This window comes from Taeniopygia guttata, chromosome 3, assembly GCF_048771995.1.
Source record: "Taeniopygia guttata chromosome 3, bTaeGut7.mat, whole genome shotgun sequence".
NCBI lineage: Eukaryota > Metazoa > Chordata > Aves > Passeriformes > Estrildidae > Taeniopygia > Taeniopygia guttata.
In genome coordinates this window covers 76,968,241-76,989,572 of record NC_133027.1, presented here as the reverse complement: position 1 = coordinate 76,989,572, position 21,332 = coordinate 76,968,241, and the positions used below count along the sequence as shown (strand labels likewise).

Sequence of the window (21,332 nt, the reverse complement as noted above, 5' to 3'; positions counted from 1 at the left end):
TTAAGAAAAGTAAAGATATCTATTTTGGAGGTAAGCATGGCAGTGGAAGATTAAGGTAAGGGGGGGAAAAGGATGAGAAGTTGAGGATTAACAGGGACAGAAGAAGGAACAGAAGCACTGGAAAAGGGAGGAAATATGCCCTTCGAAGGTGAGAGAACGCTAGGTCTAGTAAACAATCTATGCAATATAGATTGTTTACTAGTAGCAGAGGATGGAGGGTTACAATTTCTCTTAGTGACCTATCTGAATCTATATGCAGTATCCAGTCTCAAGAACATTTATTTACAGATTTGCTAGTAATAGAAGCACAGGTAAAAAGAATCATATAGAAAGTTATAGATTTTTTTCTATTCAGCCTAACAGAAGCAAAACAGGGTGAAAAACAGTTTCAGTGATGCGTATCTGAGTATGGCCCACCACAAAAAAAAAATAAAGTAACTTTTAAATAAAAAGTGGGTTAATTTTTGAGGGAGGGACAGTTCTCTGGCTCTCAAGACATTGTGTGCTTTGTACTGTATTCAGTGAATGAATACATTCTTAAAATGTCTGCAGTTACAAACTTTATTTTCCACAGCATATGCCGTCATGCCTCTGGCACTCTGTTTATCACCTCCTTACTGTGGCTGCTCTGTCCCATCCATGACAAGTGCCCTTCGTCACCACCCTCTGAATTCCTCTTGGGTTCATTCTGTTCTTTGCTTCAGTTCTTTGCATTTTTCTACTTTCATGTTACATTTTTTGCTGCTGCCAATGTTGAGAGGCACCAAAGCTATCTGCTAAGTCGTTTCCTTTTCTCTATAGCTCCTGATTCCCACAGGCACGGCTGAATGTTTCCCTCCTTGTTTTGGGAAACGCTTTATTCTGCAGGTGATCTGGCCCCCACAGCATTAGTTTGCTCTTTTCTTTCTCTTGCTGTTCACTCTCTATTTCCTTAAGTGAATCACAGATACCAATGAGTACATAGGTTTTCTGGCAGCAAATAAAAAAATATATAACTCTCAGCTGCTGAGACTGAGGTTTTCTCTGAGAAGTGATAAAGTCATCTCTGGGGTTTTTAAATTTTGGATGACTTGACCTGTTTGGGGTGGTCGCAAGGGAAGATGCAGTATATTCTGATCCTGGGGAATGTCTTCTCTACATGTTCCTTTTTTTTTTTCCCATTTACCTTTGAGAAAACAAGCTCTCCATCAACAGAGCCTTTTCCCTCCAATATTTATGAGGGATAGAGATCAGGAGTGAGAAGTATCTGAGTTAGAGCATCTTTCTTCCACTATCCTCCTTCATCATCAAAGGCCCTATTATGCATTGACACTTCAGCATTCTAGTGGATTGGGGGGAATTATGAACCATTATAGTCCAGCACCACATACAAATTATTTAAAAGAAGCTACCTGCTAGGATATCATATAGTATCCAGCCTCTTTCATTGAGCATACTGATGGCCTGGTGGGCACATCCACTGACTTAATGCAGCAAAACCATTGCTAAAATGTAGGGTGTTTTAGATGTGGTATAATCAGTAATATAGCATTATATATATATTAAAAAAATCAATTCTCTTCTTCGATAATACATTTGAAAGTCCCAGTTCATAGCTGCATGTTTGTTCGCCTTTTAAAAACTGTTTTATGTTTTTTATGTCTTTTTAAAAGAGGTAGTCATGTCATGAAAAAAATACAAAATGCTGATTTTGAGACTCAGTGTATTTGCAGTTAATGATATTTTAAAGTTTCTGGTGTTTTAAGATCTGTGATTTCTGCTGCTATTTATTCTGGGGTCTTTTATTTCAGCATGCTTAAATAGCTGATGACAGTAACACAGATGAAATCTTTCCTTTTCATGGAACATATCAGACACTGTTTATGAGACACAATTTTAAAACCTTCCAAATACAATCTTTGGAATTAAAAATATCTTTTACTTTTTTTTCCTTTTTTTTTTTTTTTTAAGGCAAGCCTCTTGCAAGGGAATGTTGTCATTTCAATAATTTCAATAATTTTGGAAAATTAGGGATGAAATCCTGACATTCACTGAATCAAGTAATTAATTGATGTCAGGTGGCCTGGAATCTTCTCTCTAGTTTAAAGAACAATTTTACCTAGTTTCATGAAGTCACTGCATTAAAAATCCACTATTGCATTTATGCTCAAATATTCTTTCTTCTGAATTGCAAGAACCTGAACAAAGGTAATTATTTGCTTCACATCCCATGGCAGCAGAATAACTGAGGTCATTTATTTTCACACAGGAAAGCTGAGCCCACTGATACTCAGGAAACCATTCTGAGAAAATCAATATCAGTACAGATGCAGGTGAGTGTTCTCACAGGTTTCACTCATGCAGGAATGCTCATTCCCCTCCTCTTTGCTGGCAAGAAAGTAATTTTAGAGTAAAGAGATCTCCTTGTTCTGCAGCCCTGGGCTTCTTCACAGAACAGTCATGGTATGACGTGAGATTTAAGGTCACTACTGTATTTCACATCTGTTTCTGGCTCCCGAAGCAGACCTTCCCCCCAATCCCATCCTGGCTTAGAGGCACAGTGGGTCTGCATTTCTGCTTGCAAGTCATCTTCATGACAGTTTTTCTTTCTGTCATCACCTCTGAAATACAACCATCAAGCACCATTCAACACAAATCAAACACTCTGTGTCTGAATTGGAGCAGAAACCTTTATGAGAAAGGATATTGGAGTATTGTTCTTGGAGCTTTAAGCAATCTGCACCACTTTTCCATGGCGCAGGTGGCCAAAAGGAAGTGCTTCTGTGGATTTGCTTTGCTTGAAAATGCTAAATGTATGTGGCTGTGCATTTCTTGCTTCAAGGTCCCCTAAGGTGCCAAACCCAGGTGGGAACTCACACGGTCAAGCTGAACATGGTGCTGTCATCAGGCAGCTGCAAAATCCCATTTCTGACCTCTCCGTTTCTGTTTCTTGCCAAAGGTAAGAACAAACAGAATAAAACCTCTTAAGATGGGGAGCTCTGTCTTTAAATTTATTTCCTAACTCACTGCTAAATCTTAAAGCACCTAGTACATTTTGCTGCTAATGTAGTCTTCTGTGAATAAAGATACCAACACCCAGAAGCTGTTTCTCAAGTCTCAAAACCAATTATTCTAAAAACAAAGCCTTTATTGTGTTTGACTAACGCTAAATGAAATTCAGATTTCTTTTGAAAAGAATGGTCCGCTAACTGGTGTTGACTTTTAAATGTTTGAGCTTGTTTATTTCCCTCACTCCCTTCAATGATGTTTCTGAAACATTCCCATTCATTATTACAGTCTATTAAATCAGCCTTATCAAAAAGGAAACATTTATTGATATCTTGAGAGACGTGAGTGTCTAATTAAAGTTGTGTTGCTCTGTATATTTTATATTAAATGTTTCTTGCAATTTGACTTTAAACAGGTCTGAAGGGGCTTAGTAAGTGTTTGGCTCAATCACTTACATTTCGCTCCTTTCCCTGGACCAAGGGAGGAGGTTCTGTATCAGTCTGCAAAGTCACTTAATTTACCATCAGGTGAGGAAATTCTGCCACACACTGTAATATCTATAATACATTTGTTCCTGGAAATGTTGGTAGCTGATACTAAATGCACATTCTTAATGGAGCTGGTAAATCCAAAAGAAGCCTAGAGTTTTGCAGATTGCTATTTTGATGTGTGATTAGACAGCTACTTTGCATATTTTGTGGCTCTTTAACCCCATTTTACTTGGAACAATGATTATTAGAAGAAATGAAAAAATTCTTTTATGTTTTTGAATTCCTGGTTTCAAATTTACGAGGTTGGTTTTCTTTGTCTTGCACTGTTGTGCAAGGTCCTCTCTGTGCATGTACTGTTATCCTCTGCAGTTTCCTTAACTACCTTCCTTGTTTCATGTGCAGCTACCAGTATTAGAGAGAAATTCATTGCCAAGATGTAGCCATAAAACACCTGTCTCAGGCATGGCTTCTATTTTTCATGCGCTATCCCTCATCTCTTTTCTTAAGTTCATCCTTCATTAAGTAGGGTTTTCTGGTGCTATCATTTAAATGATATTGTATGTAACCTGACTTTAAAAATATAATTAAAAATATTAACAGGGAATAGCTATCTTTGTTTTCTCTGTGAAATACTGTAAATTTTGAGTGAAATGTCATATAATATAGCTATGTTCAGGTTTTTGGAGGAGTCATTCATAATGAAAGCATAAGCTTATCTAACTAGCTATAACATATCTGTCAGAAAGCTATGTAATAGATTGTTATCTTAATTCTTTTGGCAGAGGGATGCAGTAATTCAGAACTCTTTTACATAATATATTTTAAAATATATATGCATGCATCTACTGTATATTGTATATCTACTGTATACTGACAGATTCACACACAGCAATAGATATATATTTGTGTGGGGAGACACAGATTTTCTTTTATCAGACTTTTTAAAATTTCAGCAATCTTTTTGTTGCTACTCTAATTAATATACTATGTAATAACTTCAAATTAAATTTGTGATCTGCCTGTAATAAATGGTTTACACATAATAGGGAGAGATTACTTTGCCAGTGATATCATGGCCCAAATAGATGTACCAGATAAGAAGAAGAAAGGAAAAATAGTTATTCCCCACTAAAGCAGCATTTACTGATAGAACTGTCGTGTGGTCTGATCTAACTCGCAGGAATTACACACGCAGAGAAATTCAGCAGTGCTATGGAGTGCATCCCAGTGGCAGTGCTGTTCAGAAGAGCCTTGGGACAGTTTCCCCTCAAGGCTAGCACTTTCCCAAAGACTTGCCAGGCACTGTTTGATAAGCTGCCACACTGTGTTGGCTGAAATATCAACACTATAAACATGGCCAGTCCAGGGTGAGCAGCACTATGGTCACAGCTTCTGTTTGTTAAACTTTCTAGATGAGAGGGAGAAAAAAAACTGTATCAAAAGCTGACATTAAATTCAAATTTCTTTTGTCTCGTTTCAGTGTCTTTCTAGATCATTACCCTTATTCAGATGACATTATTCTTAAAAATCAGTCTAAAGTGACTAAGGCAGTGTTTAAAGAACAAAACAAGCCTTTTTATCTTCCTCAGACAAATATCACAAAATGTTAATTGATTAGTTTCCAGCTTTGATGTGTTTTATTTTTTGACAAATGAAAACAAGCTAAAGATAGTTGATTCACTAATAAACTTTTAGAAAGCTCCCAAATTAGATCATATCATTAATACTCAACTTATGAGCATTTATATTTGCAAACTTAATAGCAAATTCAGTCCACACAGTTTAGGAACACTAAATGATCTTTAGGAAGAAATTAAGCTTGAGGTTTCTGTAAACTTCTTTCATTTATTTAATTCCTGATATTCAATAGTTTTTAAAAGAAAAATTCTCACACTTTCACAAAGAAATCCTTGACAAATAAATTAGCAATGGTTCTTGCTTTAAAAATGTCAGAAATGGAGGCAAACTATTATGTTTTGAAACTGAATATTTATTTTTGAAATAACAGTATAGGTTCCCCAGTTTACTCTGTTCTCCTTCAAATACGTCTGCAACTTTTGCTTGTATCATCTTTTGCCTTTCAAATAATCCCTCTGTATCTATAAAGTGTGAAGATTCTGCTGGCAAAAGTAACATGTAAGAAAGCGGCTGTCAAACGAAACCCTCTTCTTCTTCTGTCCTCCCCGCTTTGCATGGAGAAATTCAAGCAGGAGAAAGCAGGATAAGAATACTGTGCTTGAAGAATAATACTCCCCCAAATCCACTTTCCTCCTTCGTAGGTCAGCACTTGTTGATATTGGAAGCCGTTTGCCTGAAGAATAACCACAAGCCTCTTGGTGATTTGTGAAGAAATCTGGAGTTCATTTGTGTAAGAGGAAGGAATGATGCTCTATTTTATTCTACCAGCATCTCACAGCCTTTTTGCTCTTAAGCTCTTCATGAGTTCTGTGCCCGTGGTAGTAAATCTTTGTGTCTAGAGGTGGGCTCAGGTCCTCTCATCAATTAATTAATGAAGGCTGTGTCTGAAGGATATTTCTGGAAACTAGATTGGCTGGGGAGTCCTAATAGAACTGTGCTTATGAATCTGAACTATGAATTTCAGCATTGCTTCTGTGTATGAGAAGAAAAAAGCATGCATCACGCATACTTTGAGAAAATTTGCAGACCTGCTTTGTTGAGTTTTTTGGTAGACCTCTCATTTGAGAAACTTGTCTAAGGATATATGTTAGTCCTCTAAGCACTTTGGTAATTGTGGCTTCAGCACTTGTACCCTTCTGTCTGCTATGACATCTAGGTCTATCACTCAGCAGAATTTGAGGCATCTGTGAGTACAGAGAGAGAATTTTTGTGTTCTACACCTAATTCGGTTGTTTAGGAACGAAAGACAAATACTGTAATTCTGTACATCAAACTCACAAAAAAAAAATAAATTCAGATTTCCTTTCAGTTCAGTGCCACACCTCCCATCTGTGAGATGACTCTGTCACACTAGTATGGAGACAGCTACACTTCTCATAGCTTAGGCGGGTGGCAGACTCCATTTAGTATGCTGTGATTCAGCTGTAGGAAATTTCTTTTTGGGAAAGAAAAAAAAAACCCCAAAAAAAGGAAATTTATGCAGGATGCCATTTGGAAAGATTTCAGCCTCAAGATTAGGTGGACTCGTGAGGGTACTTTCTTGAAAGCACATGGCTGCACCCCACTGCCTTCAGATATGTGACAATGCTTCAGAATCAGCCTCAGGAAAAAGGAATATTGCTCATTTTTGGTGTTCCCCACAAAAGTTGAGTATTGAAAGAGCTTACCTGTGATTTCCAGTGGCATCTGTTGTGGGTTTTTACATTTTTTTAATCCTTACACATCTTGTGATTTCTGAATTTAAACAAATTCAGAGCAAAAATAGTAAAAAATGTAGAGAGAGTACAAACAAATAAAAGGGAGCTTATATTGTTAGAAAACTTAACTTGTTTGGTAATTGTGATAGTGCTATAATTTTGGTCCTTATAATCAGCTCAATTGTTTTTTTTCCCTCTTTTTTCTTTTTTCCCTTTTTCTCCAGGAGTCAGAATTTTGCATTGGAACCCAAAGTCTGGATCTGTTGTAGGACTCAAGAAAGTGAGGAATGGCTGAAGCAAAACCTCCAAAGGCAGATCACCAGGTAGGCCCATGGTCTTGCCTTTAAGAACACACTGAAAGTATTGGTGTTCTATTTTCACAGATGAATTTGTGTGTTTCTATCTTCTGGAAGCAGAGATTGTTCTAATAGGCTAGAAATCTGTGGATGCAGATTGGTTTCAGTGGAATAAGCAAAGCACTGAGCACAGGTAACTAGTTGATGTCCTGTATTCTATTTAAGGAATGTGAGCTAGCTAGCGCACAGGCCACAGGTCCCCTTGGTCTATTTTAGGCTCCTCACACGGGCCCCTTTCCACATGACCCTCTGGGCTTGGAGAAGGCAGCTTGTCCTTCTGTCAGCAGGGTGTGAGTGATGCCTAGCTCAGGCTTATGATATTTGTCCGTTCTTAAATTTTCCTGTGCCACTTCCTTTCGGGAAAAGCAGAGATAATTGCTTACCTCATCATTAATATGGAATTCCTGGGCACTAAAACCTCTTCGGCTTTGGGGATTTTTTTTTTTTTTTTTTTTTTTTGCGTATTAAGGAACTTACTTGCTATTATAAATGAAAGCGTATTACAGGAGTCTGATGTGCTCACTCCCTGACTTAGGCCCATAGTTCATCCACCTTTCTCAACCCATAAAAAAGACCTTAGCTGGTGTCCTGTATTTTATCTCCTCTCTTTGGGAATGTTAATAGCTTAAAAGGAACCCCCAAAAGTCTTTGCTCAAGCCAAGGACTTTCTGAACTTTTTTTTTTCCTTACAGTCCTCCATATAAAGATTTTTTGCTAGGCCTGCCTCTACCCCTTCTCTTTCAAAGTTTATTCAAGTATGTAATCTCCCTGATGCTCTTTTCTTCCAACATATACCAGCTTGATGCATTTTTTCCCACTCACGTATTAGCCCACTGTGTGCTGTACATGTATACAGAGAAGGAAGTCCTGCTTCCGTTTCCTGCAAATCCACCCCCAAAGGAAAAGAGGTACATCATTAAAAAGGTGTGCAAGTATGTTTGGCTAAGGTAACAATTAAGTGCTTCAGTTTGCCCAGGATGGAGAAGTCCAGGCAAATTTGAAATCTATCTCACCAGTTGACAGACAAAACTGAGTTTTTTGTTGTTTTTTTTTTTTAATTCACATTCAAGGAGTTTAAGTACTTCAGCATTATCTAATATGGTATCTGTGGTCACAATTGGCTATATAGACTTGTAGAAAAAAAAAAAGACAAGAGGGAGAAGATTTAAAGGATAACAGCTTAAGCAAAAATGATGCAAATTCAATTATTAGGTTCTAATTTTTTAGTAGGTCATATACAGCTTTACTGTTCTGGGATCTGCTAAACAAAGCTGTTTCACTTAACCCTTGAGTAACACAGGCAAAGTAACTGAAAATAACAAAATCAGTGTTTTAAGATCAAAACCAAGAAGTTTAGAACAAATGAAATATAGATGGCTTTATTGGATTTAATTACATAGGAAAATGAATACCTAGAACACAAAGTACCATAAAAAGATAAAACATATTTATTAGGATAATGTTTTATGAACCTCAGATATACATATTGTTAATATGAAAAACAAGTCTAGACAGAGAAATACTATTCCACTTGAAGAGCTACTATTTTGCAATTGCTTCAGTACATTTTTCAATGATAGCACAAAAGCAAATTTTAAAATCTCTTGTTCTGCTCCCTGAATGCAGAAGAATTTACTGTCCCACTTGTGTGAGCTGCAGCCCTGTCTGGCACAGCTATGTGTGTACTGGAGGATAAAAAGGGGTGGAAGGAAGGCAGAGATAATACGTTGAAGAGGAAACTCTTTTTGACAATATAGTATGAAAAGAATTAATATGCCCATATTTCAGCAGTAGTATTTTAATGCCATTTACTTTTCCATCTATAGAGAAAATGTTCCTTAAGTTAGAGTTTTGTACTAACCATTCTGAAAATAAATTAATATTCTAGTATATCTAGCTATAATCTCAGTATATTCTATTTAATAAAAAAAAGTTCAGTTTTCATAAAAATCCTGTCTCATAAAAACTAAGTCTCCTGAAGAAGTGTACTGAACTCAGCAAGATCATGGCAAAACCAGTGTCATTTAATTATCTGACTTGGAAGTCTAATTAAAGTATATTTAACTGCATCTTGTACCATACTAAAAAATATAATGTTTATTACTACTGGTGTTAAAGAAAACTTGTACAGGACTGAAGCTTGGTCTTTTATTAGTGAAAACACAAATCCAGTTAAGACTTCAGACAAGCTCTCATTAACATGTTTTATTTCAATTTTATTCAGAGCTGAAACAAGAGCTTAATTTACAGCTGAGGAAAGCAAAGATGAAACTTTGTTCTTTCTTTTGTGCTCAGCCATACAATTTATTTTTTTCCTGGCAATGGATTTTAAATCTCTTTCCTTCTTTTTTTTTTTTTTATTTTTTTATTTTTTTTTTTTATGGGAACTGTTTTAGTAAGCACTGACATTAGAGCTGACAATGCTTTGTGTGGTTTTCTTTCCTTTTGCCTGGTTTCTGTGTCTGTGTGTGCAGGCATGCATTCATTAACGTAATTCCTCAACATTCAACAAGAGTGCATCATAAACCAGAGGAAAAAAGCCTCATAAATATTTAGATCCTCCACCTACCTTCCAAAACTAAAGTGAAAAAGAGTATTTAGTATGGACTTGGTTTGAGTTAATCTGCATATGAACTGAAAGGGGGTACAAAAGGATGAAAAGGTGGTGGAAACGAGCATACAAACCCCATAGTCTCCAGGGGGCCATTCATCTTGTTCTTGTCAATACAATCTCAGTCTCACTGCTTGGCTGTGCTCTGTGCACGACCCAGACTGCCTTCGCAAAGGATGTGCCAGATTTTAGCCCGGTTTGCTTTTAGCAGGTAATTTTACCAGAGGAGAAGAAAAATATTTCACATTTAGGAAGCTGAAGAAATTTCTCTACCTGTTCATGGTCCACACATTGACATATAAACTTGAATAATTTACATAAAAGGACAAGTAGGTTATGTGAAAAGCAATTTTAGGTAATTTGACAATTAATGAGAGGTAATGACATCATGACGTAGCTTAAAGCGTGCTAGAAACCCATACAACTTGGACCAAGGTTTGTATATATTTACATATAACACTCCACTATTTCTAACAAACAACACTGTCAAAAATTACAGGTGAAAAACCAGGCCACAAATAAAACTCAAGTGATTTAGTGAACTTTCACAACTGAACAGTCACAGAATAGTTTAGGAATCTGTGAATTGTTTTTATATATTTTAATTTTTTAAAATGAAGGCATGTGTAATACATTATTTTTTATGATCTGACAAATTAATTTTGAGTGATTACATCATACTACCTACATAAAAGGACTTCTGCCCTACAACTGCTGGTTTTAGGTATTCTATTCAGCCAAAAGGGCATAAAGACAACTAAAGTCTATTATCAGACAGAATTAATGATTTCACAAAAAACAAAACTCTTGATCATAAACAGCCAAAACAGCAATTTTTTTGTGAGGACAAACTCATAATGAAATAGGTGTAACTTACTGATTTAATCACACTCCACATCAGTCAGATGAATTACAGCAAAGTTATATAAATACTACATGCAAAGTGGTGATTTTAGTCACATAATCACTTCTCTTACTACACTGCTAATCTATTATGGACTTGTGAGACCAGGAAAAGTCCAAGCACACTATTTTCAAATTAATCTCTATTTCAGTCTCCTCTTTAAATGAACTCAGCCAATGTGGGGTTATTCGGTTGGTTGGTTGGTTTTTGTTACCAGACCTCCTCAAAACCTGTCAGTGACCACACCAAAGTGACATCAGGTACAAGCAGGGGCATGCAAGCTGCTCTGACTCCCCAGCTCATCACCTGCTGCCACTCTGAGATGCAGGACTCCACCTACACAGACAAACTCCTAATGAAGCACCAGGATGTATCTGTAGCTAGAGGGATAATTGATTTTGCTATGAACCTGTAAGACAGGTGCATACAAGCTTCAAATTGGGAGAAAAATATCAATTATGTCTCTAGTAATGAAAATCAGCTGGATAGCTATAAGTAAGACTACCTGGAAGGAAAGCCAAGATAGGGATGTATATTTTAATTGACTTGCTAAAGGGAAGACCACGTTCTGGCCTGAAAATTTGCCATCTAACTGACTTGGTCATGACTTCTTAAAACCAAGTAGAAAAATTCTAGAGATGGGGAAAAGCTTTAGGTCAAGCAGTGTCTGACTTCCACCTCTAGCAGAGAAATGGTCTGCCAGCCTCTCAAATAACAGGAACTTTACAGATCTTTCTACAGTGGGAAGAAAGAAGGCTGTCTAATTTGGATTACTTAATACCTGTTTTCATGTTGACCTTCTTTAATCAAAACACTACAAGAAAAATTAACAGTACCTTTTTTCCCTGTACAGTTCCTACCACAACCTGTTGTTTTCTGAGCATGCTGTCAGACCAAGTTTTTATTTGTTAATATATATACAAACAGTATTGTTATGAAAATTGAACAGCAGAGTATACTCACTGGGAAACTAATTTTTGCATTTCTGTGCTCTACAGACAGGGTAACAGTTTTTAGCCCTATCAGGACTTGAGATGTATAGGGTGTGCACATGCCAAAACCAGAGAGTTGTACCTGTTCTGTCAAAAAAAAAAAAAAACCTGCAAAGAAGCGTAATCACCTTTCTTTAACAACTTGACAAGTTACCTAAATACCTAAAAGGTGAAGAACTGTCTATGAAACCTTCATATACTAATTTTTAAACAAATACAATACCATAAGAGATAATGCTAACATTTCAGTGATCACTCTTATTTATGAACTGTACAGTAACTTCCATAATAAAAACTGCCTATTAGAGAAGGGTCCTTAAAAGCTTCTACAAATTATAAGGAAAATTCTAAAATATTGGAACCTTCTCATGTTCTAAACAAACAGGACTATCTAGACTTACATGAATGGATCTATACAGAAGTAATTTGAATCTATAAGAAATGCATTGTATTTCCCTTTCCTATATTTCAGTCACAATCTGAGACCAATCATAAAACATGTCACACTAAGAATAGTAGAAAAAAAATTAAGAATTTGAGGATGGCCAGCAGAGTAAAATGTGATTTCCTGACACTGCAAAGTTAGCTGCAGCGATTTTTGCAAGTATTTTGCCTCTACACCTCAGAGAACTTTTCAGCTTATTCCTCTGCGCCTTTACTCTGTGGTCTGGCCAACACAATGGCTAGATTAATGTAAAATATTAACACACTTCTGAAAGTCAAAGCTAGGGAATCACGGCATTACCTTCAACAGTCATTTCATTCTTGTCAAAACTCTGAACACAAGTTGTTCAAACTGTGCCAAGAGCAGAAGTGGTTAACAGAAAACATTTCTGTATGTTTACAGTGAGATGCAGCTGATGGCTCAACAGTTTGCAATGGCCACTCCAGACATTCAAGAGGTGAAGAACACATTTGCACAGAGCAGGAAAATGCCATGCAAAAACTATGAGACCAAAGTGAACTTCTGGAGATTCAAGTGGAATACCTCAAGGCAAGTACTGTGCTTATGAACTTGTAACAGTGACTAACTAGCATCAAGCAATTAATTCGTTCGGAACAATAATCAGATCCAGCATAGGTATATAGGAGGATAACATTTTGTATAAAGTGACTGCAGCCTGAAACCGAGCCAGATCTCCTATATAAGCAAACAACCCAGCAATGTCCACCTTTTGGCTCTGAGCCCAAGAGTCATGTTTTACTGGTTGTTATGATCTGGCCTTTGAGCTCTGGTGACAGTCAAATAGGGACTTACAATGCACCAGCCTAAAAATTCCAACAAAGATGGCATGAGATTGGGTATGCTTCCTGATGAAGGTAATTCTGAATTTATCTGAGTGCTTAAGCAGTAATTCTCTGCACTTTTATAATGTCTTTTTTCCAAGCAACTTGAAGTATTTGACTAGAAAGTGTTTCATAGCTTCTGAAGAGTAGAAAACAGTGAAAGGGGTTCCAGGGCATATGATAATTCAAATATATGTGGCTACTATATTCCAAGAAAAATCTCCCACACTCAAGAGAAAGACTGTGGGTAGGAGGAACAAATGAGAGACAATGAGTCATCCACCATCAAAACAGAGTTTAGGCTTCCTAAAGTGAAAAAGGACCATTAGAAAATATTAAGAAATTGAACACTGTAGTTTCCTTTTAGAGAAAAGGCACAAATGGCAATGGACAGATTAAAAAAGAGCCTCTGAGAATACCATAACATGGAAGCACAATGGTCTTTGTGTGAGTAATCAACAACCACTGTAGCACTGCTCTGGCCTTTGCTTCTGATGAACACTGATGAGCAACTCTGTCTCATCTCCAGAAGCTTTCAACACTCATACCATTTAGTCCCTTTCTTTTCTCATAGCTTTGTAGCTTCACATATTTCTCTTCACCATTAAAACAAGGATTCACATTTAATAAAGACTAGGAAAATATAAACTATTTTCAGCAGGTAGAAAAAGAAGACTTCTAGTTAAAAAAACCCAAAAAACTCTGGCCTTTTCAGACTGATTAATTACATTTTCTTAGAAGGCCAAGCAATACAAATGTTTCTTGCTCATTACTGCAGTTTTAAAAAAGGCATAAGTTTTCTTATAATTTGTTTAGATGTTTTCTGTCCAGTTAAATATATGCTCCTTTTGTAAGAAGTGCTGCTCCGTAAGTACTGAACATTTTAAGAATCATATGCAACACATCACTAGCAATCCCACAGTGTAAGTGAATATTCATAGGCATTCACATTTCACACATTAAAAGAAAAGGTTAAATTAATGCTTCAGCTGCATTTTAAATTCTGGTTTAGTTGTAATTGAAAAGAATGGCTAATTTAAATCTATTTACAAAATTACGATTGAAAACATTCATATTTCACAGTAACCAATACACTGTGGTATTCTACCAAAACATGGTGCACCTGAAAAACAAAACTTACCCGTTTCTTTAGCTGTCAGCTCTTTGCCACTGTGGTGGCCAAAATAAATCCGCAAATTTCCCAGCTATGAAGTATTTATTTTTATTTCTTTAATCCTATTGTTTAGGTGAAAACACTTCTCACTATAGTGAAAATTAAAAATACTGGTTAGTATCTTACACATAAGTATCTTTCAACACTGTATTTTTAGCTACAGGTAGCAAATTTTAAATAGCTGCTGAGGGCACTACTGTAGTTGAGATAACTTCATCAATTAAAATGCAGAATGTTATTCTGGACAGTTTTAAACTAAGGCATTAGTTCAAAACAAACGGAAGGTAAAAAAACACAAATATGTTTGAAATAATGGTCTCTCAATATTCCTAATTTCCAGATATGATAACACTGTAATTTTTTAAACTTTAATGTGCATTAGCTGGACTCCCACTGGCCGGTATTATATTTAGCAATGGTCCCACAGATTTAGCAGTGCCCCACAGATCTGGGCAGCATTTACAGTAATACACACTCACTGCTATTCCCACTTTGCAATGTGGGGCATGGGCTGGCTACTAAAATGGGACAGGCCAGAAGCCACTTGAAATTCCTCCCTAAGTGAGCACAGAGCTACACGGCTAAGGTAATAATTTTGTGACTGCAGAAATGGAAAAGTGTCATATCCTAGTACACTAACTGAAGCCATGGGGCTAGAAAAACTGGGACAACACTGCACGGTGTGTTCAAGAAATTAGTTGGCTTCTTTTATTGACCTAGGAAGAGCATCAATTACTGATAATCTACCTGTAAAATGCACTAAAATAATGCAAGTGTTTATAAATTATAAGATACAGCAATGTTATGAGCTTAGAGGCAAAACATACCTTCAAAATACAGGATTCAAATATGTTCTGTAAATAGTGTTGCCCCCCTTTAAATTTTAAGTGCTGTTATGAAGAAGATAAAGTGGATACATTTTATGTTTACAATGCAGTACCTCAATTTAGTTTTCTCTCTGTAACTGCTAGCATTTTTTTCTTTTCTATGCCTTGACAGATTGCTTTTCTTTTTCTCATAACCATTTTCTGCCTTTCTCAACAATGCTGTAATAAAACTGCCATACCTGAGACTTCATTTTCATCTCCTATTGGACAGAGAGAAATGAAACCCATCTAAACTTTGTTTTTAATGCACAGAGTTTTCTCAAGAGCACAGCAGAAGCACCACCCTCTCTAGACAGACACACCTTTTCTTCTTGCTAGAAGACTATCTTTTCTAGAAAAATGTCTGCCTAGGACTTAAAGAAACTGCATGTACAGCCACTGCAAACCGATGGAATTTATCTACTCAAAAGTGCAATCTCATAGGCAATAATTCTATGATAATCTTGAATACAGCTGTCATACACTCTACTATATACTGATTTACATCTTTTCCGTGCTTAAGTCTCTGGCAGGTAGATAAGGTGAAGCCTAATACAGAGGTACCCCTGCCCTCCCTAACTACTGAGAGTAACACAAAATACTTAGTATTTTATCAAGCAGAATTTAGTCCTCTCCATCCTATCCATGTAAAAGTATCCTGTAACAGCGCCTCAAGGCATATGAAATACACACCTTATCTGACAGGTACAAGATTTAGGTCAAAATTGGAAAAAAACTTCTGCTTCATTTAGTATTGTCTTTTCTCCCCAGCTTAATAACTGCATAATTAATACACAAGCAGAGGAACAACGAGAATGTAGCTCTTCCTACTCTTGTGTAAGTGGATGAATCACAAAGGTATCTCTTCTGGCTCCTTTATTCCAGACTGAGGAAGAGCCAGTTCTACCAGGAGTTGATACTGTGGGCTACTACACCCTTCTTCACAGTTGTTGTATAGCTCAAAGTAGCTTTTAAAGTATATGAGATACAAATCTGAATCCTCCCAGACAAAGGTGTGCTTAAAACCTTCATCAGTTCTTCAACAATCACATAACAACCCCACTGGACAAACATAGGCATTATCTCTTCCAGGATTATACACAATACTTGGACATATACCTTTTGAACACTACATCATCTGCTTACTACTTTGAATGATACACTACTATAGCTTCTGCTTGAAAAGTTACCTGACAGTTTGCTTTAATGTCAAGGGAAATATGTTTTTGTTGTCAAACACAGCATAGAATTTTAATGTAATTGGTCCGTGAGATTTTCGGTTTGGCTCTAGACCTTACTCTGTCAAGGCATTCATCATTTTGCAGAGATAAATGTATTTCAGATGTTCATCTGTTTTTGATGTTTGATTACAGTAGCTATACTCTTGTACACCATGAATGATTCTATACTGAATCACATACGCAATATTTTTTTTTTCAAGTGACTGTAATAGGTGAGTGAAGAATTACTTCTTTCCCTGAAGAAGAGTAGTACAGCATATTGGTACCTTCCTGTTTCAGACAGAACCACAGAAGGCTGATGACATCCAACAGCCTATGCCTATGATTTGGTCAATAGAGACACTGGAAATAATAGCTAACACTTTTGAAAGAGCATGCTTCCCAGTAGTCAGTAGCCTTTGCCTCTATTTCCAAAGGTGTTATCAGCTATGAACATTATAGCAGTAATTGAATTTGCTTTTTATGATCATTGCAGGCCTTTACTGTAATACACAGAGGCTGCTGCTGGCATTATCATAATTCTTCTAACTTTGAGATTAGATTAATGCAATAAAACTTCACCTTAAAAGAGAAACTTGGAGAGTACTACAGGTTACATGATACAAGAAGGGCTACCTAGATGAAAACACAGCTGAAGATAGGAATTTCTGCTTGTTGTCCAGATAGAAGTCAAGACATCGGGTAGTTACCGAAAGAACCTTACAAGACCTCAAGACCTGGTTATCTTGAAATAGATAAGCAACCTCTACCTCCCTGCCCCTCTACCTCCCTGCCCCCTCCCCTTCCCCGATACCAACACCACACAACCTCTCCCCCATATCCACAGAACCTGTTTACCCAGGCCTGTACCATGTCCTCCCCCTGCCTTTCTTCCCCTTGGGAAAGCTGTAAAATTAAGAGAGTGCAAAAGTATTTCTACTGTCTTAATAGATCAGGCTGTAGTCATGCCAGTCTTGATGGGAGCTATGGTTTCTCACAGCTCTTTAACCTGAATTAATTCAACTTTATTCTCCCAGGAATTGTTAAAATGCCCTTTTTTGCAATGTGGGAGTGTGGGAAGGTAAAGGGAGAGAGAACATAAGGTATGCTGAGAGGGGCTTTCAGGTAGCATTTTTTAATGGTTTTTGCTGTGTACTTGCTAAAGAAAGATACCATGTTGATTTGCCTATTTGAAACTAATGATGAGCTTTTCGCGTTTTATTAAAACATTCCACTTTTCCAAGGAAAAAGTGCTTTTTTCTAAAGCTGAGAAAAAAAGGTTCCACTTTTTTCTAAAGACTTAAATTCAGAGTTTTGAAGTATCTATAGAAAAAATCAAGGATGAGAACTTTTCCTGTCATTTATGCCTAGTTATACGGGCAGCTTCATCACAAAGCTTTGCCTCCATTTCTGTATTGCTCCGACTGAGAAAATAATTCAGATTAACAACTGAGCAAACTAGAGCCTGAATTTTGCATTGCACTGGCATGAGTGATTCCACAAGTGTTGGTGTGGACCATCTCAGCTGTCACTAAGCACAAAATACCTTAGGACAAACTATATTGTTCCTATTAGCAGATTACTAGTGTTACTACACAACTTGTGCTGGTATTTCTTACCTTGTATTATCTACTTATATTCAAGCACTAGAAACTCTTTATGTGCAGGAAGCAATAATGAAGTGGTATGGGAACAGCTGCACCAAATCTGCTAAAAAGTCTCCATATGCTGTTTTTACTGTGAGAATCATCAGTCCAGAACAATTATTCTAACATCATCTACGTCCATCTAATTTTAAAAGGAAAGCTTGCTCTTCTGCAAATGCCCTTAAAAAATTGGAAGGATTTGACAGCATGCTTTCTCAGGGTTAAAAAGAGCCTTCACTTACCAGTTAAAAATTACCAAGCAAAGGAAATGCATCCTTGTCCAGACTGGTCTACAAGAAGCAAAATGATGGCAATTTAATTAAGCATGTAAAGTCGTATTTAAACTTGTCACAATCTTAAAACAAGGTGGAATAAAGTAAATGCAATCATGTTACTAAATAGAAATTGCATTGTTTTGTCATCTATAAGCATACTACAGTGTGCTGTGGGCATGCTATTGATGAACTAAGAATCTATATTTAAAATAATGGTTTCTAACACTGCTATTCTCTGATAACAAGGATAGTATTTTCTTACTAAATATACAATTTTTTAAGGATGGAAGCAGTAAGACCGACTTACCTTACATAAGCTGTTAATTTCTACTACTGTAAACAAATCCCTGAAATGACATAACTCCAATGTCCAAATAGAATTCTAGCTACCTTTTTAGAGGGGGAATATACAATGAACACTGGACATAATGCAATAATTCAAGACATTCTTACTATGCATTCTCTAAATTTTTGTCAAAGCACATCTTTCAGGAAAAGCAGAGTTAACACTACCTGACAATACCCAATGACATTGTACACCTGTCAAGATGACGTGTCTCTGTTTTCTTTTAGTTTAGGAAGCATTGTTCATTGCCATTAACCTAACATTGAACGTATCTTCAAATACCGTGAAGTATGTATTGAAATGCATTTGAATTTTTTACGGATTTCAAGCAATAGCTAGACTTTATACTTAGTCCTATGAAATATGACTGTTTTCAGCGAGCTACGTGAAGAATGCAGCGATTTTCATCCAGCTTTGTTAACAAAAGCTCTGCCAAGCTACGCGAACTGCCTCCAAGCTTCCTGACAGCCTCCGAAGTGCTAAATACCAAGAGCACCGAGTAGCTGCGCGGGGAAGGAGGAATACGTACAAGCAACCGCGTCGCGCTGCTTTGCCTCTGCGGCTACAGCGGATGGAGCACGTGAATTTTGGTTCTGGCTGCCGGACACCGCTGCTCCCGTCACGTCTCCCATCCAAACCCGTCAAACAAGCCACGGCTGATGCCAAAACGCGACGCTGCCCTACAAGCAACAAGGGCGGAGCGCAGCCCTGCCGGAGAGGCTCGGGCGGAGAGGAGCTCAGCGGGCCAGGATCCGGCCCGGGCTGCCGGCCGGGGCAGGCGCTGCGCACTCGGGGCAAAGGGTCGGCCCTGCCCGCCCGGGGCAGCGCCAGCGCGGACGGACCCCGACCCTCTCCGCGCCTCGCCCGCCGACACCCGACGCTCCCGGGACCCCGCAGCCGCAGACGGCGGCTCCCGGCAGCCCCGCTTCTCCCTCCTCGCCCCCCCGCGGAGCCGGTCGGCAGCTTGCTGCCGGGGCACTCTGGCGGCTCCTCCGGGGCTCCGCGCTCCCCGCCCGGCCCCGAGACCGAGCGGGAACCACCCCACGCGCCGTCCGCACCGCCCACCGCCCGCGCGCGCAAGCGCGGCCGCGGCCCCCGCGCACACACCTGCCCCCCCTCCCCGCCCCGCCGCCACGCGACACAGGGGCCGCGCGGAACGGCGAGAGGGCGCGCGCCCCGGCGCGGCTCTCCCCGCCCCCGGGGGGAGAGCGCACGTGACGCGTCCCCGCCCCGGAGGTGCCGCGACGCGACTTTGTTTGGGAGAGTTCCGCGCGAGAGCGTGTTTCCGCGCGGCGGGGCCGGGCGGGAGCCGCACGGGAAGCCGGCTATCCCCCCGCCGCCGCCGCCCCGGGCCCCCGAAGCGGAAGGGAGGGAAAGAGGGAGGGAGGGACAGCTGCGGCTCCGCCAAGCGGCGCTACCGCCGCCGCCGGGCAGCGGCTGCCCCGCCTCTGGTCCCGCCCCCGGCGTGTCCCACCCCCGCGGGCCCTGCCCCTTTCCCTCCTGCCGCCGCCGCCGCTGCTGCCAGCGCAGCCTGAACTGAAGCGAACTCCGGAGCGAACTGAGGAGAAGTGAGGAGGCGGCGGCGGGGCTGAGACTCAGCAGCCACAGGCGGCGGCAGCAGCAGCAGCAGCGGCGGCGGGAGGGCGGGCGGGAGAGAGAGGAGGAGGAAGACACACACCAGGCGCAGCGCGGCGGCAACAACAGCAGCAGCGGCGGCAACAGCGGGGAGACACCGGCGGCGGCTCCTCGGAAGCGGCAGCCGCGGCAGCAGCGCCCGCCCGCCCCGCGCGTCCCCTCCCTCCCCCGCCGCGGAGACAGGGGGCAGCGCCGAGGGGAGTACCGGGCTCGGCGTGTGTGTGCGTGGGAGGAGGAGGGGGGACACACCGAGGACTGCGCCGGCCGAGGGCGCACGGAGCAGGGAAGCGGCGGCGGCGGCACCGAGAGGCGGCGGCGGCGGGTCCTTGTGCCCGGAGAGGAGGGCGCAGCCCGCACGGGGGTTTCTACCGAGTTTCCTCTTTTTTTTTTTTTTTTTTTTCTTCTCGGTCCCTGGGACTCAGCGTTGTCTGCGTTGTCTCCGGATTTGAATCCTCCTTCTTCTCCTCCTTCCTCGGGGAAGCTCCCCTCCCCGCCCCCTCCCCTCCCCCACCGCCTCCCTGCCCGCCCGGATCCAGCCGGGCGCCCCGTGCCGCGGTCGCGTTGCTCGGCAGAGCTGCTGCGGGCGCTCGCCGTCTCTGCGCGGGCTTGGAATATGGTTGGGGAAATGGAAACCAAGGAGAAGCCGAAGCCGAGCCCCGATTACCTGATGCAGCTGATGAACGACAAGAAGCTGATGAGCAGCCTCCCCAACTTCTGCGGGATCTTCAACCACCTCGAGAGGCTGCTGGACGAAGGTAAAAGCGCTCGCCTGGCCGCCCCCTTCCCCCCCCCGCTGCCCGGGGATCCCGCCCGGGCCCCCGGCCCGGCCCGGCCGGGCGGCGGTGACGGGCCGGGGCCTGTTCCGCTCTCCCCGCTGCTCCCCGCACGCTCCCGGCCCCGGCTGGGGAGCCGAAAACAAAGGGGAAGTGCGGGCTCTCCCCGCCCTGGCCGCCGCCGCGCGGTGCCGGGGGACTCGGGGAGCGAGTGGGAGGGGAGAGGCAGCCCCGATCCCCCAGGAGTGCTTTCCCCCTTATTTTTCCTTTTTTTCCTTTTTACTCTGTTTCGCACTATCCCCTTAAACCGGGGGAAGGGTAACTACGGCGCGGAGGGGAGGGAGCGAGGAGAGGAGCTCAGGAATGCGCTCTGGGGGAAGGCAGGGAGGAGGGGAAAGGCTGGCTGGCGGCTGGCGCTCCCCTCCCTGCATCC

At 40.7% G+C, this 21,332-nt stretch overlaps 1 protein-coding gene and 2 long non-coding RNA genes across 29 annotated transcripts in view; 1 reads left to right on the top strand and 2 right to left on the bottom strand.

Moving 5' to 3' along the window:
- The window catches only part of LOC140683515 (uncharacterized), a 52,954-nt gene extending 31,633 nt beyond the window's left edge, over positions 1 to 21,321 (bottom strand). Inside the window, exon 1 of the long non-coding RNA XR_012054702.1 lies at positions 20,791 to 21,321. This is a non-coding gene — a long non-coding RNA (uncharacterized lncRNA). The remainder of the gene's footprint in view (positions 1 to 20,790) is intronic.
- On the bottom strand, positions 8,523 to 17,014 carry LOC140683516 (uncharacterized). The gene is made up of 2 exons (XR_012054703.1): positions 15,205 to 17,014; positions 8,523 to 14,227 (listed from the first exon to the last, which is right to left on the bottom strand). It is a non-coding gene; the product is annotated as an uncharacterized lncRNA (long non-coding RNA).
- Positions 20,038 to 21,332, top strand: part of QKI (QKI, KH domain containing RNA binding) — a 478,774-nt gene continuing 477,479 nt past the window's right edge. For 10 of the 27 annotated variants that reach the window (XR_012054688.1, XR_012054692.1, XR_012054686.1 and 7 more), the window contains exon 1: positions 20,040 to 20,881. Coding sequence is in view for 13 of the 27 variants with exons in the window: in XM_072926055.1 (XP_072782156.1) it covers positions 20,740 to 20,881 (142 nt within the window). In the remaining 14 variants the exon portion in view is untranslated. Of the gene's footprint in view, positions 20,882 to 21,332 lie in introns of all 27 variants that reach the window. The other 17 variants (XR_005979680.2, XM_030269589.4, XM_030269594.4 and 14 more) reach the window with 8 other exon arrangements.